The 25810-nt window shown below is 47.3% G+C and overlaps 1 protein-coding gene across 2 annotated transcripts in view; it reads right to left on the bottom strand.

Annotated features, from left to right (window-relative positions):
- Tmem132b (transmembrane protein 132B) overlaps window positions 1–25810 on the bottom strand; it is a 250718-nt gene that overhangs the window by 81269 nt on the left and 143639 nt on the right. The window contains exons 1-2 of one of the 2 annotated variants that reach the window (XM_029476909.1): window positions 8136–8169; window positions 4700–4886 (exon numbers count right to left, since the gene is read on the bottom strand). In XM_029476909.1, coding sequence (XP_029332769.1) covers window positions 4700–4771 — 72 coding nt within the window. In that variant the 5' untranslated portion in view covers window positions 4772–4886; window positions 8136–8169. Of the gene's footprint in view, window positions 1–4699; window positions 4887–8135; window positions 8170–25810 lie in introns of those variants that run through there. The other variant, XM_029476908.1, reaches the window with a different exon arrangement.

The raw sequence follows: 25810 nt of genomic DNA, 5'->3' as shown, positions 1-25810 counted from the left end.
ATATATATATATATATATATATATATACACACACACACAGGTACACACATATACACAAATATATACACATACATACATACACACAGATATATACACATATACATACACACACAGATACACACATATACACAGATATATACACATAAACATACACAGATACACACATGCACACAGATATATACATATATACATAGACACACACACACACGCTCCCGATATGTTCCCTAAACACCTTCTTGCTCCTCAGCCTTGAAGGACTTCCTGACTTCCTAGCCAATGTCAATCACCTTTAAGAACCATATAGACTGCGCCCCCAAGTCTTCCTCGACTTTCCTTGACAGCAGATGAATCTTGGTGCACACTGAATTCCCACCCATCCAATGGCTGTGCCTGGCTCCCTATGCGTTGCATACTCCAGGAAGGTCCAGGAGGCTCATGAGACTTGAGAAGCAAGCAAACGCCACACATCTGGGAAAGCTGGAAGAAAAAGATTCAGGAGGAGCCCTCCCCAAGATTTAGAAGCAGTCAGCACTTGCAAGAGGAACAGACTCTGGCCTGCTGAGCTGCCTGGGCAGACTCTCAGAACTATCCAGCTGGCTGCGAGTCCTGCAGAGAGCTCCAGGGTTGCAACTTCCTCCAGTTGTCACCGGGTTGTTTTTTTTTTTTCAGTGACATGGCTGATTTTGAATTATTCCTGTTCTGATAAGTAACCTCTCACCCACACCCCTGTTATTAACCCCAATAAATTTATTGGTTCCTCTGATGGTTTGAATGAGAATGGTTCCCCTAGGCTCATATGTTTGAATGCTTGGTCCCCAGTGAGTGGAACGGTTTGGGAAGGACTAGTGGGGCGGGGGTATGATGTTGGAGAATGTATGTCATCGGGGAGTAGGCTTTGAGGTTTCAAAAGCTCATGGTGGGGCCCCTGTCTCCTCTTCTCTTCCCTTCTCCTTCCCCCCTCCTCCTCCTCTCTTCTTCCTCCTCTTCTTCTTCTTCTTCTTCTTCCTCTTCTTCTTCTTCTTCTTCCTCTTCTTCTTCTTCTTCTTCTTCTTCTTCCTCCTCCTCCTCCTCCTCCTCCCCCTCCTACTCCCCCTCCTCCTCTTCCTCCTCTCTCTCTCTATCTCTCCTTCTCCCTCCCTCCCTCCCTCCTTCCCCCACCCCCCTGCCTGCAGATCAGAATGTAATGCTCTTGGCTACATCTCCAGCACCACAACTGCCTGTCTGCTGTCATGCTTTCCACCAGAATGATAACGGGCTAATTTTCTGAAACTATGAGGAAGTCCACAACTAAACGTTTTCTTTTATAAGAGTTCCCTCCGTGTCTTCACAGCAAAGAACAGTAAGGCAGAAGTTTGTATCAGGAGTTGGGTATTGCTGTGTTGGGCCTGACCATGCTGTTTGTTGGAGAAATGTGTAAGACTTTGGGAGTTTGGACTAGAAACATGGTTGAATGTTTTAGTCAGGGCCTAATGGGCCATCCTAGTAGGGCATGGAAAACAGTGGTGCTGAAGACAATGTGGATGACGCAGATCCAATCCAAGAGGTTTCAGGGGGGAAAGGATATTAGTAAGCGGCATAGAAACTGTTCCCCACATTAGACTTTGGTGTAATTGTGGCTTTTGTCTATTGTGGGTCCCCCACCTTGAGTAAGGAACCATGTGTGCTGAGTCTCCCCAGAAAAAGCCCACACACAACACTCCATTTGCCTTTGATAACAGTCTCTTCATTCATCACTATAATAAAGTAATTGGAAATAGGGTGGGCTGAAAGGAGAGGGATTCATTTCAGCTTGTGGCTTGAAGGGATACAATCCATCAAGGCAGAGAAGGTAGGCAAGCATGGACAGACTGTGTGCTGGCAAAAGAGCAAACCTTAATACTCACATCTCAGCACAGAGGGACAGGAAGCAGGGCAGTGATAGAAACCTCAAGGCTCTCCTTTCCAAGAAACCTACTTCTTCCAGCTAGGTGCTACCTTCCAGAAGAGCAGTCAGTGCTCTTAACCGCTGAGCCATCTCTCCAGTACCCCCCCCCTTTTTTTTCCTTTAGGTACCACCTCTTAAAGGCTCCATAGCCTCCTGAAACAGCATCACCAGCTGGGAACCAAATGGTCACACACTTTGAGCCTGTTGTGAAATTTCACATCCAAACCTCCAGAAGTACCACCTCCTAACCTGAAATGCAACTTCTGTTTATTCTCGCATGTGTCAGTTCTCCCTGTAGATGATAATTAGCATGCTGACAATGATGTAAACAACAGTATTATTAATATGAATGAGTGTAGACTCTTCCCCTAGAACACCTCACCAAATCCTTAGGAAACTCTACTGAGTAAACTCAGCCACCCCACCTCGCCCCCCCACCTGGAGTCATCCTGGTCCCCACAAAGGGAACCAAGACATGGCAAATTCAGCCATTCCACTTTTCAGCCAATAAATAGCAAGCAAAGTCAAAAGCAAGGAAGTATCCCAGAGTGGAACTCAGCCACATGGAGAGATGTGACTAGTCATAGCGGAGAAGGATGCATGGGATATAAACTGGCTCCTCTAGGGGATTCAGGAGACTCAAAATGTTAAAAAAGGAGGCACTTGAGACAGATGAGGTGGAGAAATAATCTCCATATGGCTTGCATGACATGTGCTCACACAGGAGGCATGCTGCCCCACCATGCAGTGGCCATGAGAGAAAGGCTATGGAAAGAACCACACTCTGACCAGCCATGCGCTGACCTGCAGTCCCTGTCTTCTTCCATTTGTGTTTATCAAGCTCCTTCTCCCCCAGTTCTAGTCTATCCCTATCCATCATGAGAGAGGACATGGAACTACTGGCCAAAGAGGGTAGGGTCACACCAATAAAGACATCCTTGGGAAGTAAGCTCCGATGCAGAAGATGAGGTTTCCCCCAAAGCCTTTTAACAACCACATTTTCAGGATTCATCTCCAACTGCCACTCATTACAGGGTGCTAAAATTACACTCAAGCCAGAGATGCATTCCCGCCTACTAGCAACAACCTCATCACAGCACCCAAGTAGCCGCGGGTGATTCATCCTAAGTGGGCTCGTATTCCCACAATCCTTTATTTGCTAAAACAGGCATGGGCCTGGATTTGGCCGAGGTCTGTACTTAGCCAACCCTGGTGTCCTGACCTGGTCCCACCTTCCTGACAGAATATCACACGTCACTCCACAGCACCCTTGGGCACTGGCACCTGCCTTTGTAGGCAGTGAGGTACACTCCTTCAGCCTCCAGTACCATACCATCCCAGCCCAGGTTTCAGAGCTTGTAGGGAGTTGGGTGTTATCAATTATACATGGAGTAAATCACAAGGGCCCTGAGACAAAACCCGCCATGCCCAGCTTCATGCACATTGAGCTGGAGAATGGGTTCCCAGAAAAAGATGCTGGAAAACCCTCCTTCCCCGCTGGACCTCAGGTTGCCCCTTAAGTGATATCCTGCCAAGCTGTGACTGCCACAGAGCCAACTGTAGGTCACTATGATAAAACTGATCTTCAAAGCCAAGTTGACTGGCAGCTGAGACGGAAGCACTGGGGTCATGTGTTCAACAGCCAGCCACAAGTGGCCCGGAATATTTGAATGTGGATTCCCCCACATTTGGGTCCAGTATAGAAAAGTCCAAAAATATTTAGTGTTTCCAATGCGCACCCACTCTCACCATGCTTTGGAGGTTCTGAAATTCTACCCATAATCCTGTTTTCAACTCTGGCTCCTGAGCCTAATGTGAACAGAGCCCCAGACAAGCTCAGAGGGGGAAATGTCATCCCTGCCATGCCAACGGGGCAGACATGTGGGCAGTTTAATGGACTCTGGGACTCTGTCCAGCTTCAGCCAGTCATTTCCCAACAAGGCCCTTTCAGTCCATCTGCATTCTAAACTTTGCCAATCCTCGGGGCCACCTGGGGACTCTCAGAACAGGCCAACTGACAAGGGTCTAGTTCTTGGGCATCTAGAGCCTCTGTCTCTAGCACACAGACCTTACACACTTCAGTGAAGCCATCTTCCCCAAGTGTAGCACTTGGACCTGATATGAACGCAGATGGAGACGATAAAAGACAAGAGGTCCCCAGGAGCCACTTGGCAACACCACAAATGAAAAGAGTCTCATACAGTAAACCCTAAATGGCTTCCCAGGAGCCCTTATGGAAAGCAGGTAAATAAAACATCGCTTAAGTACATTTCCCTTGTTCAAACAGTACACACCAAGTGTGCGAGGAATGATGGGCTTACAGATACTTCATGCTTCTTTGAGTGATATGAGCATTCAAAAAAGAAGCTGAAGCCTGGCTCAGAGGTTAAAGCACTTGCCACGCAAGTGTGTGGACTGAAGTTCTGATCCCCAGAACCCCATGCAAATACCTGGTGGGTAAGGTGGCCCACATGTTATACTAGCCCAAGAAAGCAGAGACAGGATCCCCAGAGCAGGTGGGCTCAAGAGACTGGACATTATTGGCAAGTTCTGCATTTGACTGAAAGACTCTAGCTCGTTGTATACAATGAAAGAAGAGCGATAAAAGATGTTTCCTGATATAAATCTTAGAGCCTCTACAAAGACTCACACTCGGGGGCACCCGCACATCCCTAAAGATAAAGAGGAAAGAAAACAAAACAAAACAAAACAAAACAAGAAAATACTCAAAAGAAGTTCCTTCATGGCTCATCTTCATGAGCCCTGGTTGCTTACCATAGTGAGAGGGACGATGCCCACAAAGGTAGTCTGGCTGATGAAGATCTCAGAGACGAAGAGCTCACTCATGGAGTCTTCCACAGGATATTCTACCTGCCAGGTGATTTGCTGGGCCCCAGCAAGGCTGCTGCTGTTATCGACTCCAAAGTCCACTTGCAGAATCTCATAGAAGGAGCCATTTGCCCTGGAAAACAGACATACCATAGGGTTTAAAGTAAAAGCACATGACTCTGCAGAAAGCAACGGACACAGTCATCTTATGCAGTCCTCTTGGTTAATGAGGAGTTAGAGAGGGTGGAGACTCACTCGCGGCTACTCATGGGTTGCAGCACCTCAGAGTGGGTGCGCAACCCTTCCCTAAAGAAGAGATGCTCTTTATTGAGTTTCCGGGTTTTTTTTCTATTGCTGTAGCAAAAAGCAAATTGAGGTTGGGACTGGGGGTAACTCAGCAGACTGCTTGCAATCTGTCACAGAAGGAAATTAGTGCAGAAACTTGGAGGCAGGAACTGAAGCAGAGGGCCATAAAGGAATGCTACTTCCTGACTTATTTGGTCCAGGAATGACACTGCACACAGTGGTCTAGACCCTCCCACATCAACAATTAATCAAGAAAATGCCCCGGCCATTCTGATGGGGGCATTTTCTCAATAGGGGTTTCATCTACTTAGATGACCCTGCCTTGTGCCAAGTTCACACACACACACACACACACACACACACACACACACTACAAGTACAAGAGCCCAGGTATGCTGCATCTCTGGGCATGTCCCACATAGCTCTCTGCCCTGCACACCCACCCATAGAATCCTCAGGCCACACCCACAGAACCCTCAGGCCACACCCACAGAACCCTCAGGCCACACCCACAGAACCCTCAGGCCACACCCACAGAACCCTCAAGCCACACTCAAGAAAGCCAAGAATTCTCTGACTCAGGTTCCCCTCCCCTCCAGCAAGCAGACACAGATCATGCTCTGTCTATACAGCTTCTCTGTAACTCATGAGTCCCTAGCTCAGACTCTTCAGGATTTACAGAATGATGATGATTTTGCGGGCTTATGGGATCAACATGAGATCAATGGTTCAAAAGGATGACACATGTTCCATGGATTATCACAGAAACTGTGGCTGACAGGGGGATTATGCTAGACTTTCCATCGACCCCAAATTAGATTAAATATAAATACAGAAATACCACCTATCTACCTTAATTCATAACACAAACACACATGTACATTCCCACTCACATCCTTACCCATCTATACACACACACATACATACATACATGCTCCTGCACATGAGGGCTCTTGGAAAACGAAGGCTACTGCCTAGCTACTGCACTGGAAATCATTCACCAAGCACAGAGAAGAATAAAAAGTCATCAGCACAGGTCTGTGATTGGATCTCATCCTGTGAGCCTCTTGCCAACTTCCCTGCATCTATCTTGACTGGGACCGCAGGAGGATGACAGCAGGGAAGCTAATTCCCCAACTCCCCACAACCTGAGTCCCCCAGGCCAGTTTGCACCATTTCTGATGATGAGTCTGTTTGAACTAAAAGGGGTTCAGGACCTCTTTCCTGCCTCATGGAGCCTGGTGAGCTCGGCATCTGGTGTCTCAGTGTTTAGTCTGTGAAGAAAACATTGGGGGAAAAGGAACCTGCAACCTGCTGCTTCACCAAGAGAAATCTTACCATGGACAGCACCCCTACACCAATGACTTCCATAAAACAAGGCAAAAGGAACACTCAACTCTAGGCTGTCCTCCTGTCTCAAGAGGTTACAAAGATGGCATCCAACACTTGGATGTGGAATGCCATTCATCAATGTGTCTCCTGTAAGGGACAATCTATCCTGGAAGATGGAACCTTTCTCTCAGAACCAAGGAGTTCTTTTTCAGCATTGAATAATGAATGGTGTCTACCTTTGAGGAACCAGAAAAGGTACAATGAAGAAGACTTCATGTGCCATCCTTGCTAAAGCTGTGTGTGGGCTCTGAGGTGAGCAAGGAGAAAAGCCAGTTCTGTCAGGTGAGACATGACAGTCGCCCTCTAAACCATGTACTGTCCACCATGTGAGCTGATCCAGATGCAGAGGCTGCCCCCAAGCAATGGATGGAAAGGTAGTCGCAGCGGGGTCACAGCTGTGAGGGGTTTAATTGTTTATTTTGTTTGTTTTGTTTTGGGTTTTTTGTTTTGTTTTGTTTTTAAGCATTTTCCCTCAGAAAAAAATCTTCTACTTCAGGCAGCTGGGTACTTTCTAATAAGTTCATTTATATGGAAATTGGCTCATAACTATTAATTTTACCTGTTCCTGAGCCACTCTTGATAAGCTTTGAAAAATTCAGGAAATTGCTCATTGGATTTCGATTTAATAATGGTGGCTGCTACTGAGGAACTAGCATCCCACTGCCAGCTATGAGGTGGGCATAAGGCGGCTAACAAGTAGCCATGAAGTGCCCATTCTTGGCCTGTGAGAGAGTGCATAGACATGTTCGGGTGTATGCATGTGGGGTGGGAGGTGGGGATATGGGTGTGGGTGAGTTTGCATAGGTGCATGTATGTGGGGGAGGGTGTGAGTGGGTATGTGCAAGAGTGTGGATGCTTGTGGCAGGGGCTGGAATGAGCAGAAGTCTGTGTATCGAGCAGGTTCTGGCATATAGCACCTCAGGCTGGAGCACAGGTCTCCTTGCAGAAGGACTTTCTTCCTGAAGCCCCATCTCTAAGAGAAGCATCGCCCTGTAGTACAGGCTAGCCCCATCCCTAAGTCCCTGAGGCCTCCCAAGATAGGGTTGAGGTACACAATATGGCTGCAGCTCAAACATGTATGAGAAAAGGAGTCACAGGGAGAACCAACCCATCGGCTGATTCCCAAGGACCACATTCAGATATGAGTCCCTGTATCACTTGCAATGATGACCATGCTGATGTATGGCAGAGGAAAAAAGGAGAGAGAGGGGAAATAAAAATGGGAGGTGGGGTTGTGTGACATCCTGTCATTTACATAGGCTTTTTTTTTTCTCCCCACCAACTTCTAAATAGTTCTGAACCAGCAAGCAGAGATGGTGGCAAAGTCCCCCAAATGAGAGTTTCTAGAAACAAGATGCCACAGATTGTGGCCTTAGGTTTACTTTATCTTGGGATCTTTTTCCTGGACATTAATATAAATAAAAGTGGGTGAGAATCAAACTGGGTACTCCAAGATGGGATCTGCTGGTGACCCATAGCAAACACAGTGTGGGGCTGGATGGGCAGCTGCTACACACACACACACACATACACACACACAAACATACACACAAACATACACACACACATACATATATACACACACAGGTGCACACACACACACACAGGTACACACACACACATACACACACACACACACACACACACACACACATGCATGCCCACTGAGGACAAAGGACTGTACCTGCTGCTGCTCTGACAACAGTCAAATCGGAAATCTCAGCCACACTCCTTGTCTCATTTCTCCCTGTGATAGAAAACACGCTGGGAAAATGAGGGAGAGATGGTTTAACCTGCTCATGATGGCCAGTTCCAGTCTGTCATTGTGCAGAGGTCAGTGTAGGAAACTCTAAGTGGCTTGTAGCATCACATCCCCAGTGGAAAGCGGAGAGAAATGAGACAGGGGGCCCTGGGGAAAGCCAGAGGGACGGTAAGGGATAGGTGTGATCAAGATGTATTGCACACATGCGTGAAACTTCCAGAAAAATCATTTTGTTCAATTTTTTAAAAGTCCAGAGATGGCAATGTACTACAGTCACTTCAACTTTTTAATAGAGACCATGAATTACAATAGAAAATACTGGAGGTGGGTCTGGGAGGCAAGGCCTCATGAGGAGTTGACATTTGAGCCAAGACCTAAAATATAGCTGGGAGCCAAGCCTACCCTCTGCAAACATTTGTTGAATAAATGAGTGACTCTATTTTAAGCTCCCCCCTCCCCCTGCCGAAAAAATAAATCATGGAAAAATGTGTCCTGAGCATCTACAGGAACACAAGTTGCTATATAAAAAGGAGCAGCCATTGTTCAGTGCCATCTGCATGGTGAGGTCTCATCACAGCCCAGCTTCATCTCCACAGCTCTCCTGCCCTTCTCCAAATCTGGCTGCTCCGTGGTTTTTGTTTCTGATATACTATTATTTATTGATAGTGGTGATTGTCATAGACAGATATATACTCAGAGGCACATAAGTATCATGAAAGCAAGGGGGGTATTTTTGTTGTTGGTTTGGTTTGGTTTTGCCTGTTTTTCCTGCTAATGTGTCCCCAGAACACTGCCAAGACACTGAGTGCTCATTAAGTGTGTATCAGACAAACCAATGAGTCCGTGAATAGCCAGCAAGTTTGGAGGGCTCAGAGGAACACACACTAAGTGAGTCCCAAGGGACTAGGTCGCAGCCACTGGGAACAAACAGCTCCACCATGAGCTCACAATGGAGGGATGGTTTGCTGAGCAAGGCTGACCCAGGATGTGCAATACAGAATGGGCCTGAACTGCCATTCAAAGGGCCATATGTGGCATGCATCTGGTGTTTGATGTGCCCACAGCAGGTAAATCCACGCAGGCAAGACACGGGGGAGCGGTTGCCAAGCTTCAGGCCAGGTGGAGGATGGGAATTGACTGCTAATGGGTAGCTTCCCTTAGTCTGATAAAAACACCTCCAAATTGTAAATGGTGATGATTCCAGAACTTTACAAATAGGCTAGAAACCAATGAACTGCGCACTTTAAGATGCTCATGCCTGTGATTCCAGCACTTGGAAGGCTGGGACAAGAAGACTGCTAAGAGGTTAAGATCAGCCTAGGCTACAGAGTGAGCTCCAAGGCAGCTAGGGCAGCAGAGTGAGACCTTGGAGGATGAGAGAGACAGAGAGAGGGGAGGGAGAGAGAACCAGAGACAGACAGACAGACAGACAGACAGACAGACAGACAGACAGATACAGAGACAGAGACAAACAAGATGGAGGGAGTGCGAGAGACAGAAAGACAATGACAGAGAAGATGAAGGAGAGGGAAATAGGGAGGGAGGGAAAGAGTAGGGAGGAGAGGGAGAGAGAAAGAAAGAAAAGGAAAGGAATATTTTTATTTAAAAAAAATAAAGTCACTATCCCTCTTATCGGGTTTGTTCAGCTTTTGTTTCAAACTTAAAATCATTTTTCAGGAACAATTATCTCCCTAAATTCTCTATCTGCCTCTCAGATCAGCTGCAGCCAGGCAGCTGCAACCAGATAGCCCGCAGCTACCCTACTGCCCCAGCTCGGGAGAGGGATGCTAGGTCCCTCATTGAGACATTGTTTCTGCTTACGAACGTTTTCCCAGCGCTGGAGACAATCAATCCCCTTAACGAGCAAGCACTTTGGACACCTCCACCTCACCGGCTGCCAGAGCCCGACCGTTTCCCACACTAACAAGTCACCTCACTTCCAGCTTATTTGATTTTATCAGCATCACTATGACAAGCCCGGAGACAGCTAAGACAATTGCCACAATTATTTTTTTTCCTTCCATCAGTATCTGACAACATCCCAAACCCTTCCAGGAAATGATGGCTCAGAGTCCTCTCACTCCCGGCTCCTAATACAACTTCCTGGAGTGATATCGTCCCCTGCCTTCCACCACGTTCCTCTTTATTACTGACCTGGCAGAAGAAGAAAAAAAAATGTTATATAAATCAGTGGACTTCCCAGTGGGTTCTATTTCTATTTAGATTCTCTTCAGAGAAAAAGGCAAGCCCAGGCTGCTAACTGACAGGTGAGATAACATGACAGACTGAGGATAACGGGATGGTAGATGGAGTCTCTAATCACATTAGCTCTCCTAAAGCGACAGAGGAAACATCCACGACTTCAGCTGAGAGCTGAGCTGGGGACCTGACTTCTGTACTTACTGACTTCAGTTTTCACCGCCGTGTTGAGGAAAGGGTGTTTCTAAGAGACAAAGTCCCTAAGGACAGGGGAGGTGCCAAAACTGGGAAAAGATGTACCATGTGTGTATGAGGACCTGGGTTTGATCCTTCATGGATACGTGGGAAGCCAGGTGCCTGTGACCCCAGTGCTGGGAAGACAGAAACATGGGGATCCCTGGGACTCACTGCCTAGCAAATCTAAATCCATTAACATGACCTAGGCCAGTGAGAGACCCCGTCTCAAAAGAACATGTAGATGGTGCCTGAGGAACAATGCCTAAGGATGTCTTCTGGCCTCCACACCCATGTGCAAACAAGTATATGAGCACACATGTACATGTGCACTGCACACATGCATGCACACATACATGTGCACTGCACACATGCACACACACACATACACACATATACACATGTTCTGTACAGGTACACACATACACACATACACAAATCCCAAAGACATAAGAACAGTCAGGGTCTTCTCCAATGACCCTCCAACCCTACCTCTCAGTCCACTATGAGCTAGCTCCTTGTGGCTACTGGGGGGGGGGGGGACAGCCATGTCCACATGAATAGTGCCCATGAGTGGTCTCTTCTGCATCTAGAACCCCAGATCTCTGACTGAAGAATCTCTGGCATTTCCCCTCCCTGATATAGGGACAGATGGCAGGATCAATCACCTGGCTCTGTCTGCTGAGGCAGAGGAAAGGGTGACTCTCCTGAACGCTTACATATTGAAGTGATCAGCAGGGCTGATGCCCAATGCCCAGTAAGGCCCTGGCAGAGGCAGTCATGCAGCCACGGGTGGAACTTCCCAGATCCACCATGTCTAATTCCAGAGCTACGCTGGAAACATGCTCCGAACACTTGTGTATGATTGTCATAATAGACAGTTATTGAGGGATCATAGTGTTCCCAGGCCTCTACCAGATACATAAGCAGATGAGGAAAACAGAAAGAGAAAGAGAGAGAGACAGAGACAGACAGAGATGGAGACAGAGAGACAGAGAGGCAGAAAGAGACAGGAGTAGGGGAGAATGCCTGCCTCTACATGGAACAGAACCCCGTGTAAAGTTCCTTGTTCTGTTGGCTGAACAGGAGCAGCCTCTGTAAGTGTGGATTTTTTTTTTCTAATACTTAACAGTCTAGGTGGCTCTCCAAGGGACAGCTACTGCTAATGAGAATGGGGTCCTGAGGTCATGCCCTGTGCATGCTGGGTATCTGTGGGGCTTTCCTGGTGGTCATGAGGGCACCTGTAAGTCCAACACCCTTCAGGCTACCCTGGCCATCAGGGCACAGGTGGCAGCCACAAAAGCAATCAATGGTAATTTATTCCCAGCCCTGGTGCTCTTCCTGCTGAGACAGGAGTGACACTGTGCAGGAAGGACTGCGCTGAGCTGTCCATCAAGGAGACTGTAACAATTAGATGACCAAGGATCCTTCATGGCTGACCTACAAAGGTCAGGCCCAAGATGAGCTGCCCGGAGAATATAAGATCTGAAAGGGCTCAGATTCACCTAGAGGAAAATTTAAGGAGAGATGCCCATAGCTTAGACAAAAGGCGAGTCCTCATGAAGCCAGAATCTGCTCCCTGGTGCTATTTCAGGGATGGGGCTTGGCAGGGGAGGTGGGGAAGGGCTGGAGGGGGCGTCGGAAGGAGAATGAGTAAGAACAAAGTGTAACAGCATAGGTATGAAGATACAACAGAACCCATGACTTTGTATTCAAACCTAAAATGTTTATAATATCAAAGAGTGGGGCCAGGATCTTCTGCCTTCCCTGAGTACCTATGACAAGGTGTTCAATCAAGAAAAGATTGTTCCAAAACACTGAAGGCCAAGAAAACTGGGATCCAAATGTCTAGCTTGACCATTAAAGACACTTCCTCGGACACTTCTTTAGTCCCTGTTCCTGACTCCCTGTGGCCAGTCTGGCCACCAGTGAGACTTCGTCTCTAAACTTCACTTCTTATTCTTCCAATTTAGACACTTGTCTCTTCAGCGCATGCACACACACACACACACACACACACACACACACACACACACTCATACACTCCATAGTAGCATGGGAAACTCATTTAGAATTTTTCCTGCAAAAGTCTTTCCCTCTATTCTGGGAAAGTCTGAAGTGGCGAAGCATCTTTACCCTGTAGTTCATGGCTTGGTCATGCATGAATGCATCCATGTATCCATCCACTCCACTCAACTGTCTAGCTAACCACCCATTCTTCCATTTATTCATCCATTCATCCATCCATCCATCCATCCTTCACCTACCACCCATCCATTCATTCTTCTGTCCATACCTCCATTCACGTCTACCATCCGTTCGTTTATTCAATATCCACCCATTTATCTGTTCACCTATCTGCTTACCCATCCATCTATAGCCCACCTACCCATTCATACCTTCATCCATTTTGTTATTTTAAGGTGCTAAGAACTGAATTCAAGGCCTCATGAACACCACCAAATCTGGAGTTCTACCACTGAGCTACACCCCAAGCCAATGAAGGTCTTTTTTTTTTCATGATTATTTTTAGTTAGCACACAAAACATTACGGCATGTTCACATACTCTCATTCCCCCACAACACACACAGTAGTTGTCCTTCCACCCCTCAGTTAAGTCCTATGTGTATATGCATGCATGTACATACGTGTACATGTGCACATCCCTCTGGGTGCACATGTATTTGTGTGTGTATGTGTGTGTGTGTGCATGCATGTTCAACCATTTGCCAGTTTATACGTGCTTGTGCCTGGTCAAACAGCAAGCACACACGCCTTTCACCAAGTTGGAAAGTTTGCGGCCATCACTTCTATAATAGTTTTCCAGTCCCCTTTCTCCCTCTTCTATAACTCCAACTTCACATGGAAGTCTTGCTGGTCTCATACAAGGCCCTGAGGCTCAGTTCATTTTTTTTTCAGAGTTTTTTTTTCCTATTCTTTGGATCAGATAAGTTCCATTGGCCAATCTTTAAGTTTTCAGACTATCTTTTCCATCGTCTTAAATCACCTGGTAAGCCGTCCAGTTTAAAAAAAAAAAAAACAAAAAACACAAAAAACAAAAACAAAACTATTCCAGCTGTTCTAAAGTTCAGTACTAGAATTTTAACTTCACTCTTTGATAGCTTCTCCTTGGCTTCTGTTTCTATCCACTGGGTCGGTTTGTTTTATGTTGCTATGACAAAGTGCATGAGGCTGGGTCATGCAAAGAGGACTCACCTTTTGGAGGACTAAAGTGCAAGATCATGTGATCTGGTTGAGCTGATCCTGGTGATGACTTTATGGCAAGTGTCACGACAGTGAGGTTGGATTGCATGTTTGGGGAAGGTCATGTGATCACACAAAGTGTCAAGCTTGTACTACATGAAGAAGTAGCTCTCTCCTAGTGACAACCAACCAGAGTCCTACAAGAACTAGTTCAATCTTTTCTGAGGGCTGTACTCCAGGGACCCCTGAAGCTCTGCCTCTTGAAGGCCCCAACACCTCTCCTCGCTGCTACTCAGGAGGCCAAAACTGATGCCTACCCCAACATCTGAACCCCAGGGGTACACACCACACCTAAACTGCAGAAGATATATTCTCTTTAATTTTTATAATTATTTTGCCTTCTTTGTAATCTTAGTCTCATTACATCAGCTTCCATTGGTTGTTATACTTTAATATCTTTTTTAGGACTGGGTTTGAACCCAGGGCTTCAGGCACACTGGGCAAATGCTCTAGCAAAGACTCATCCCTGCCCCCACCCCCACTGCTTGCTTTTCCTATGGCGCATGCATCTCATTTGTTGACTCTTACATCAAGTAATACTAGGCTGTGATCTAGACACAGTGGATAGTTACATCATAGAGGCTCTGCATTTGGGTATATTCTGACCTTTGCTTCTTTATTAGCTTCACGGTTAATGTGAACATCTCAGAGTCTTCATAATATACAATGGTTCCAGGGTCACCCATAGACTTGGGTAAAGAGTATCTATGGAATCTGAGGACTCCCCGCTCCTCTTTGAAAATCTTTATTCATTTTGTTGTGAATCGCCCCCCCCCCAAACTGGGTCTTGCAAGCTAGCAAGATTGGATTTTCTGATTTCAACTTCCCGATGTGGGGCCTCCCTCATACCCTAAACCACAAAACAGGAAACATAGGCGGTGCTGTCCCTGTCCCAAGGGTCTGCTACTGCTTCTTACATCTTTCCCCTTAGGTGTCAAGGATCAGGGGCAGGGGTGGGTGTCACATCTTCTCCCTCTGCCACCTTAGTTCTTGGATTTGCTAGCACTCACATGGTACAGGTACAGGGAGATCTGACTCAACCGTAAGAATGGCATGGGGCTGGCAAGAGGGGTAAGTTGGTAAAGGGCTTGCAGTGTGAATGTGAGGAACTTAGTTCAATTCCCCAAGCACTCATATAGAAAGCTAGACATGGTGGTACATACCTCTAATCCTCCTACTAGGGAGGCAGAGACAGGAAGAGATCCCTGGAGCTCAGTGGTTAGCTAACCTCAACTAATCAGTGAAGTCTAGAGTCAGTAAGAGACCCTGCACCAGATATTAAGGTGGAGAGTGATGGAGGAAGACACCAGACACTGGCATCTCTCCTCCACACACATGCACACAATTGCATGTACACCTGCACACAGGTACACTCACAGGGAGGACGGCAAAAGAGCCCCTTCTATGGGGCATCACAAACAACAGCCATCAGCTTTCAAGTCAAGCATTAGTTCAGCTCCAAAAGAGCAAGGAAAATAACTTAAAGAGAGGGAGCCGAACCCAATAGCAGCCACTCAAGAGATGGGGATGGGAAGGCTACAGGTTTGAGGCCAGCCTGGTCAACCCAGCATGACCTTGTCTATGTATTTAAGACTGGGATGCAGCCCATTAGCAGAAAATTTGCCCAGAATAGATGAAATCACAGAGGGCAGGGAGATTGCATTCAGTGATATTCTAAAATAAGCCCAATTAGAACTTCTAACCTTATTAACCTTAAGCTTTAACAGAAATAAGCCTCAAAATAGGTTGACATTTTGAATGCCACCCGGGTCAGAAAGCAGATCCCTGTTCCACTAACCTTCCGTCTACCTGATGGCTCTTCAATAAAGATCATCTGTGCAAAAAGTCAATGGGAAACCACGCCAGCGCCTCTCATCCCAAAGCATATAAATCTCCCTGCATGAGGCGCCATCCCTCAAGAGACAGGAATTCTCCTGCCACCAATTAATTAGAACCAACAACTCCATCCCAGCTTCCATTTAGCCTCTTCTGCGAATTTACAGCTGCCTCAAAATTCTTTTTTTATTTTTTTTTTTTAAGACAGCATTTCTCTGTGTATCCCTGACTGTTCTAGAACTCACTCTGTAGGCCAGGCTGGCCTCAAACTCAGAAATCCACCAGCCTCTGCCTCCTGAGTGCTGGGATTGAAGAAGGTGTGCGCTACCACCACCACCACCACTGCCACCGCTGCCACAAGGCTCAAAATCATTCTTATTCCTCATACCTGTGACCTGTCTCCCTTGCCCTTGACTGATGGTCTATTGGAAGACTCTTGAACCGGAGCCCATTCCTATCCTGCCATAGTGTGACTGGGAGAAGGGTTTGTTCCCAATATCAATAGGTGCCAGACTTGAATGTGAAATAACAAGGAAATACACTAGTAACAACCTGGATTGTTGTTGTTGTTGTTGTTCTCCATTGTCTCTTGAGACCACTTGTAGATCCAATTACAAAATCCAAAAATTCTGGAGGCATCCTGGGACAGGGAAGGCATCTGTGTGCATATTTGATAAGATGCTCCTCTGGCTGCAGAGAAGGAGGCCAGAGCTTACATGGGACTAGGCCCAATTCCCACCCCTCATCCATTTTGGCCCACCGGTGCATGTCCCCAAGGAAAGGCAAACGAGCGCAGGCTGTGATGAGATCTGAATGTGGGTAAGCGCCAGACCAGACCCCCAGAGGAGAGAGAACACTAATTGCCCTGAAACAAAAGAGCAGCAGGTGCCATCTGCTCTGGTAGCCAAGCCAGGCCACACTAATGAGGGGTCCAAGTAGCTGTGTGGTGGCCCTTGCAGCTAGCTGAACTCTTGTCACCAGGAGCTTGTCCCCTGCACACCTGCCACCAGCAGGGAAGACCTTGAATATGTTTGAGACAAAGCCCAGTTTCAAGGGTGCAACTCTGTCCTGGCTTCCATCCAAAAAGCAAACCCCTGCTGGGGTCTGAGCCTCGAAGGTAGCATGTGCAAAGCTGGTCCCATCAAAAACACTGCTCAGTCTTTACTGCAACAATGTGTCGGCTCTCTGTGATGGAGGCTGGCGGGCTCACCCTAACAAAAGATGCCAGGAGACTGGAGTTCACACTCGCTCAACTCAGAGTGAGAAGACATGATTGGAGACGTGCAGGCTTTTACGGGAGCCGAACCTTTGAAGTTAAGTGTGTCTCAGAACACCAAGGTCAGCACACTCAAGAAGACAGACACAAAGTTAGAGACTTGCTGGCGCCTGTGGTTCTCCTTGAAGACTTTAAAAATGTAGCGTCTTGGCTGGGGTCTGGCCTGAAGCTTACTCATTCCACATCCATGCAGATGGCTAAGCATTGTCTAGCTCAAGAGGGTAAGACCTTTCAGAGCTCACGTTCTAGTGTGGAGAACTGCAACAGGCAAGCAATAGGACAACCATGCAACAGGGGGCCTTCCTTAAATACTGATGGCTCTCACACTGCGCATGTGTGGCAGGGGGTAATATACATCTGGAGATTAGAGGAAGAAGTATATTATGTAACCAACTCTATCACTCCCTACCTTATTCCCTGGCACAGGATCTCCCACTGACAATGCCTTTAGACTGGCATGCAGCAAGTCCCAACTAGCCTCCTCTTTCTATCTCCCACAATACTGAGGTTATAGTGTGGTCACATGTGTGACCAATACTGTGGTCACATGTGTGACCACACCCAACCTCTTATATGGGTGCCAGAGATTAGAATTTCGGTCTCCATGCTTGCACAAGCACTCAACCATAGAACTGTCTTCCCACTCCTTTGATTTTCTAAGCACATAAGAGGATCACAGTTCTGTGCCCTGAAGTTGGGACTCCAGTAGGGATGGGCTGCCCAACCTAACCAATACATTTTTATATCTCCTACTGGGGAAGAAGTATTTAATAAAGAGATTTAAGAATAAAAATTATGGAGGGCTGGAGAGATGGCTCAGCGGTTAAGAACACTGACTGCTCTTCCAGAGGTCCTGAGTTCAGTTCCTAGCAACCACATGGTGGCTTACAACCATCTGTAATGGGATCTGACGCCCTCTTCTGGTGTGTCTAAAGACAATGTCAGAGTACTCGCATATATAAAATAAATAAAAATCTTTTTTAAAAAAAAGAATAAAAATTTTAAAGAATCCTTTAGGATAGAGAATGGGTGGAAGATAATATAGAGAGAACCTGCATGCCTTGACAAAGCAGGAAGTCACTGGCTTCAGTTGTGTGCCCACCGGTGACCCCACCAGGCTCCAATGACCACACAGATGGCCCTGGTTATAAAGTAAATGGAGCCAAACATCAAAACTCATGAATCTTGGAAAGAGACTGGGGTGGAAGGATGTGAGAGGAAGTTATGAGAAGGTAAGAGGGGGGAAGGGAGCGGAGCAGCCAGAATGCATGATACCCATGTATGAATTTGTTAAAGAACTAACAATATTATCTTTTAATCCCCTGGCAGTCTAGAGAGATGGTTCAGCATTTCAGGTCATCCACCACTCTTCCAGAGGACCCAAGTTCAGTTCCCAACACCCATGGCAGGCCATTCACAACCTCCTGCAACTTCAGCTCCAAGGGGTCTATAACACTCCCCTGAGCTATAGGGGTACCACAGGTCTTATCAAAGCAGGATGGAGAGAGTCCTCACTGAGAACCCATACAGTGTGCCAGGACAGGAAAAACCAGAGACCTGTAACATCTTAAACTTGAAGAACCTCCTTAGTCAAAACTAATTAGGGGCTGGGAGTGTGTGGACGCCTTGATGTCATCTCTAGTTCTAGGGGGGGGGGGGGCAGGGGAAGCTAGGCATCATGGTTTTAATCCTAGTCATTGGGAGAGTCAGAGGCAGGTAGATCTTTGTGGGTGCCAGGACATACTGGTCTACATGGCAAGCTCCAGGCTAGCCAGGGCTTCATAGTGAGACCTTGGAGGGAGAAAGGGAGAAAGGGAAGGAGGGGTGGATGGATGGAGGGAGAAATGGGGAAGGGAGAGAGAGAATATACATAGGTAAGGCATGTAAATAAACACATTTCCAACCTAACAACTCAGAAGTCTGTCTCAAGTGTTTCCACACAGAGCAACAGCAGAGAGGACCAGAGAGGGTGAACTACAGGCTCCTGGGAGCAGAGCCAACAAAGAGCAGCCCAGGCTGAGCAACAAACTGGTCTTTGAAGAGGAAGGAAGCCAGAGTGGCTCAGAGGATGGCTGCCTCTCATCAGGCACCTCAGAGCCCGGCATGGTGAAGTACATGCAGACTGAGAACTGTGGGCACTGCAGCTGAGCCGATCAGGGAAGTGCAGTTGGAATATACTCACCATAATAGAACCAAAACTGACCACTGATGCTGTTCCCAGCCTAGAGAAAGGCCGAGCAACCAAACACAGAGTATATTACAAAAACAACAGAGAGGGAAGGGGGACTGGGTGTGGGGTGGTGGTCCATGAGAGGAAGCCTGGTAAGATCAAGCTAAGGCTTGGAGTCCCAGGGACCCTGAAGGGAAGGTAGGAGCTTTGCCTGCTTCTAGCACCAGGCCCCTGTCACGTAGCTACACCCCCCCCCCCATAGAGAGAACTGTGGCCATCAGTCACATAAGGGCCAAGCCCCCAAGCCCCTCCACATGTAGATGAGTCATCTCTAACATCTCAGACCAAGCCAATAGGAAGCATCTATTGTCAGACCTCCCCAAAACTGTATATATGGATTCTATCCAGAAGGAATAAAGGTATGTGAGAGAATGTAAAAAAGGGGGGTACCTCCCCCTCCCTATTCACTTTGCTTGACCCTTCTCACCTGACAGGCCAGAGATCTCCCCAGATAGCCACTGGTACACAGACCAACAGCTGGGAAATGGAAAACTTGACCTTTCTGTGGGGGTCATCTCTGGGTCCTCGCTGTGCACCAGTCACCTCCCTGAGAACTCAGGCCCAGGGTGGGAGATGTGGAGATGAGGGGCTGAGAGCAGGAGAGAGAGTCTCATCCCGACAGGCTCCAGATCTAGCCCAGGAGTTTCTGGGACTTCCATAGACTCTGCTATGCTAACGAGGCTACATTACAAAGGCTCATAGGGCAGCAGTGCTGTGCCCCATGACTCCCTGGTGATACTCCTTTGCATCATTATTTCAACCGTGCTGCCTTTCTCTGCTGTTAGCTACATTTCCTCTGGCAACTGGGGAACAGACAGAGGGCCAGACAAATTCCCCTCCTTCAAACCCAGTATTTTCTTTATTGAGCAGCTCTGTCTTTGAAAAACAATAGCCCCAAATTCCAGTAGAAAAATGGCTAGATCCCCAGCCCCACTGCAGCAGGTCACGTTGAGACCCAAGGAAGCTACCCTGAAGTCCTCCTAATTCATAAACTGTAATCCAGCGGCCTCTCCCCACAGTCCTTCCTGGCACGCAGCCTACTGCACTGAAACCAACGTACCTCAGGAGGGTGTACTGTCATGTGGTGGGTGACATAAAGGAAGGATGAGTTAAGCGCTTTCTGCAGTCTCCCAACTCTCTGCCACACCCAGAAGCACCTCCTCAACAAAGCCCATCTATGTTTTATGTTTCTGAAAAGAACCTTCTGTAAGGAGACCCAGATCTGCCCATCCCACCCCCCCAGGAGAAGTCTTGCCAGCTCAGGTGACATTCTAAGAACCTTGTTTGCGGGCGGGGGGGGGGGGGGGCGGGGGGTGGTGCGGGACATAGGTGGATTATCCTGGTAGAAAACCAGAGAAGCCAAGTGCTGAAAGACATGGGCCACACCTCTCACACATGTGATCTACAGGGGAGAAGGAGGCGTGAAAGAAGAAAGAGGGCATTACTAGATAAAAGAGGAATAGAAGCAGGAGGCGCTCTGTGAGTTTGAGAGCAGTCCGGTCTATGCAGAGAGCTCTAGGCCAGCCAGGGCTACATGGGAAGATGTTATCTCAAAAACTAAGATTCGAGCCATAACAGCAGATGACATTAACAGAGGTAATAGGATCCCTCAGCTATATGACGCAAAGTGTTCCTTGGTATCACCTGCCTAAAAGTGCCTTCCTGTCCCTCCGGAGAGCTACCTGAATTCCATGATCATATTCATCTCCTCCAGGTGATGTACTGAAATCCAGTGTACAGGCCATGTGAATTTGTCCTTGGACATGTGGATTTGTCCTTGGCCATGGGATCTGCCTCTGGCCATGTGAATTTGTCCTCGGCTCCACTGTATGCTTCTGAGGGCAAGAACTGAATGTCTATTTCACACCTTGCATGCCCTGAAGCCCTCACCCATCTCCAGAACCCCGAGTGGCTGATCACCACCCAACATCTGCAGCCTCAGTCTTCCCCCATAATGCACCTGCCTCCAGGAATCATGGCCCAAGTCCTGCCCTGTGCTGGAATCTCAGAGACTAGCTTGGAAAGGGCCTAGGGATGTGACAAACATCTGAGGCCTAGCAATGAAGAACAGGGTCAACATGGCCACCTTTTTAAACTTCAGATTGTAACAGGCACAGCCTCTCCAACAATGCTCACCTGGGTGTGTGCAATTACACTCCAACATGTGTGCAATTAGCTGTCTAAGCAGCATGGATACATGTTAGGAGCACCAGCAAAGGAGTCCACTAGAAAAACTAGCCAGCGCTCACATCAAGAGACAGATAGATGCTAAGCCGCCTGCAGATGCTGCTAAACACATCCCAGCACAAATGGTCCAGGCCCCACCCACTAAGCTAGACTTCCCCCACCCCACCCCACCCCAGTCCTGCAAGAAGAGGAGAGAGTGGGGAGTTACCTCTTGGAAACCCATGGAAATCCGCATGTATCTACTGTGGACAGCTTCCACTCCAAAGGATTATCCGCCCTTTCCGATTAAATCTCTCCTCGTTTCTGGTAATATCCTGAAAATCCAATTTATTAACTCAGCTTAATTGCCACTCTGGCAGCTGGCTCCGCTGGCTCCTTTTCATCCTAACCACACTTCCCACAGGATGACAACTCTTCCATTGCTCCTCGTGGAAACTGATGTCTCCATCATTGAGGAAGCTGTGAGAATGAGCAGGGTCTATCACATGGAGGTGACCAGGGGGCAGAGCGGAGACACAGCCGTGCTAGCAGGCTCTCTTTCCTTCCGACCCCTTGATTCCATTTGGGCTCTCAGCCTGTGCAAAGGTGCTATCTATATTTGGGGTGCGCCTTCCTCCTTAGTTCACCCTCTCTGGGTACAACCTCACAGACACAATAATGCTCATCTCCTAGGTGATTCCAAATCCCATCAAGATGGTCATCAAGGGTAACCAGGCATATACCGGCGACCTTTCACATAATGCTTCTGATTGAACCATACTAGATCTATCCCTGTCCCCTGCCCCAAATACTCATGCCTGCCACAGAATATGAAATTCCTTTCGACCTGCTTCAAGTATCCTAGTTAGCTTTCTATTGCTGTGATAAAACACCAACTTGAGACGTAAGGGTTTTAATTGGCTTACAACTTATAGGCCATCACAGAAGGAAGTCAAGGCAGGAACCTGAAGGCAGGAACTACAGCACAGACCATAGAGGAGGATTGCTTGCTAGTTTGCTCCTCATGGTTCACTCAGCCTGCTTTCTTATAGCACCCAGAACCACAATCCCAGGGGTGGTGGTCCTGCCCAAGTGAGCTGGACCCTCCAACATCCATCATTAATCAAAAAATTGTGTGTGTGTGTGTATTCAGCATTAGGAAGGCTGAGAACCACTGGTGTAAAATGTCCAAGTTAAAATCTCCTCTGAGATGGAAGATAAAATGCTCAACAAAGAGCCCTTGCAAATCAGAAAATGCGTTATAGGCCCTGAAATACAACAGCAGAGAGGAAACATCCCACTAATAGAGAGGAAAGGAAAGATGAGGGAGGGATATCAGACCAAGCAGGACTGGAAATCGGGAGGGTTATCATTAAACCCTGTGCCTGACATCCAGAGTAAGCTCCAGGAGCCTTAGCAGACTCACCCCATGGACTTGCTGCCTGTAGTCCACAGAGCTGTTCTCTTGGGATAGCCAAGCGCTACATTAGCCGAGAGAGTCCATTACAGGTGGCTTTCCCCCATGGCTGTTTCAAACTGCTGACATCACCAGGATCATGGTGTCTCCATGACCAATTCTACCTCCTCCTCACAACTTCACAGCCTCGCTCTCAGGGGATGCCTGCAGGGATTCTGACCCTGAGACACTCATCCTACCCTACCCCCAGCCCTAGACATGAGTGGGTTGAAAGCAAGCAGAAGAATACCCATAATGCTGTGGGCTCTCAGGCATACAACAGCCACAAGGGAGAAGTTAAAGGTCAGGTGAACGTTCTCAGCTTTTATGTACGTTTGAGTGTTTGTTTTGCCTGTGATTCTATCTATGCATGTATAGTGCCCACAGAAGCCATAAGATGGCATCAGATCCCCCAGAACTGGAGTTCCAGGTGGTGGTGGGAACTGAACCCAGATCCTCTGAAAGAGCAGCCAGTGCTCTTAACCATTGATCCATCATCTCTCCAACCCCATCAACTCTTGAAGGATTAAGCTGAGATGCATACACTGAAGGTACAAAGGCAACATTGTGTGTGATCCCATGATGCTACAGCCACAGATGGCATAAACCTTGATAAAATGTCTCTGAGGGAACTTTAACCAGTGACAGTTATATCACCATAACTTCTGCATCCCTCACATAAGAGCTATGGGCTGATCTTTAAGATATTTTATATTAGTAATTCATTGCTACTTAATGCATTATCCTAAATGTGGAAAATTTGAAAATCAGATATGACATATGTCCACATTTCAAAGACCTCTGAGGCCTTTCATCCTGAGACAAGATGTCATGCTTCCTTGGGTTCATGACTTAGAGGGCACCTCTGTGGCTGTGGGTGGGAAGCCTCAGGTCTTTACCATGGGGCCTCCCCACTGAGCTGTGGCAGCCTGGTGACATAGCAGCTGGCTGCCAGAATCGATAGCTAAAGGGCATGGAGGAAGGAGCAGTGCCTTTGGGGCCTCATTCCTGTAATCACTTCTGTGCCATACCTGGTAGAAGTGGGTCACTCAGTCCTATGACAATATGGAGTCACTGGTGTCTCCGGGGTGTTTCCACCAAATCACAACACATTGTCCAAAATTCCTAGCCACATTCTGCCTGTCCAAGTTCCAGGACCATATGAGTTTTACAGGTCAGCTCTCTTGCACCCGAAACCATTCAAGCTTTCTCTCTTTTTCTTTATACATTTATGTATGTGGCATTTAACTTTAATACTGAAATATATTGGCTTGGTCATCAGAATGCTCAGTTTCTATGTGGTAGCCATGTGTGTACCCATTTTACAGGTTTGTGCTACACATCAGAAGCAGGACACTAGGCAAGTCATTTAACTGTTCTGGGCCTCAACTTTCTCACGTATAAAGGAAGATCCTGGATTCCTGGCTTCTGTCAAGTTATACACCAATGTCTTAGTCAGGGTTTCTATTCCTGCACAATCAAGCAGGGCAGGAAGCAGGAGCTGTTGCAGAGGCCATGGAGGGATGTTACTTACTGGCTTGCTTCCCCTGGCTTGCTCAGCTTGCTTTCTTATAGAACCCAAGACTACCATCCCAGAGATGGTCCCACCCACAGGGGGCCTTTCCCCCTTGATCACTAATTGAGAAAATGTCCCACAGCTGGATCTCATGGGGGCATTTCCCCAATTGAAGCTCCTTATTCTGTAATAACTCCAGCTTGTGTCAAGTTGACACAAAACTAGCCAGTACAACCAATGATTTCTCTGAGTTAGTTATCTGAGATTTGATAACAAGAACTTCTAAGTCAGAGCAAAGGGGATGGATGCACTTACCAATAAACTGCAAAAAAAAAAAAATCCCTTAGGACTAATAACAGGAAGGAATGGAGAGAGGGAAATGGGGGGATGAGTGCTGACTGGTAAAGATGCACGCTTCTGTGTGATACATTTACTGTCAGCTTCCTCAGTTCATCTTCTTCTATCATCCTAAATCCCCTGAATAAATAGGATATCACCCAGCTTCTTGTGTAACCCACCCATATCTGTTAGGTGTCTCTGCAGAAAGTACTTCAAAACTGAATGGTGGGGCCTGCTGTATAAGCAAGTAGACCGGAGTTTAGATCTACACAAGCCACATACACGTTAGTAGTCATAGCAGCCCACCTGTAATTCTAGCCTAGGAAGGTAGAGACCAGGATTGCCCCAGAGCAAGCTAGCTAGTCAGATTAGACATAGGAGCAAGTTCTGGGTTTGATTGAGAGACCCTGCCTCAGAGAATGATACAGAAGACCAGTGGAGAGATATTAGATTCTGACATCAACCTTGGACCTACACACACACACACACACACACACACACACACACACACACACATCTGTACTGCATCTCCACATATACATGTGCCCCCAAACCCTCACCCAATACACAGAAACACACTTTGGTGGTTTGAATGAAAGTGACCCCCATAGGCTCACAGGGAGTGACATTATTAGGAAGTGTGGCCTTATTGGGGGAACTGTGTCACTGGACATGGGCTTTGGGATTTCAGAAGCTCAAGTCAGGCCCAGTGGCTCACACATTCTTCCTGCTTGCTGCCTGCCAATCCATATGTAGAACTCTCAGCTACCTCTCCATGCAGCACCATGTCTGCCTGCATGCTGCACTGCTTCCTGCCATGATGATAATGAAGTGAAACCTCTGAACTGTAAGCCAGCCCCAATTAAATGTTTCCCTTCATAAGAGTTGCTGTGGGCATGGTGTCTCTTCACAGCTCTAGAAATCCTAAATAAGACATACAAATATGCACACACAGCTAGAGGAGGAAGAGGAGGAGAAGTAGAGGAGGAGAGGAAGATGAAGAGGAAGAAGAAGAAGAAGAAGAAGAAGAAGAAGAAGAAGAAGAAGAAGAAGAAGAAGAAGAGGAGGAGGAGGAGGAGG

The sequence above is a fragment of the Mus caroli genome, chromosome 5 (genome assembly GCF_900094665.2).
Source record: "Mus caroli chromosome 5, CAROLI_EIJ_v1.1, whole genome shotgun sequence".
Lineage (NCBI taxonomy): Eukaryota > Metazoa > Chordata > Mammalia > Rodentia > Muridae > Mus > Mus caroli.
The sequence above is the reverse complement of the archived record's forward strand: the minus strand, read 5'-3'. Positions and strand labels throughout refer to the sequence as shown.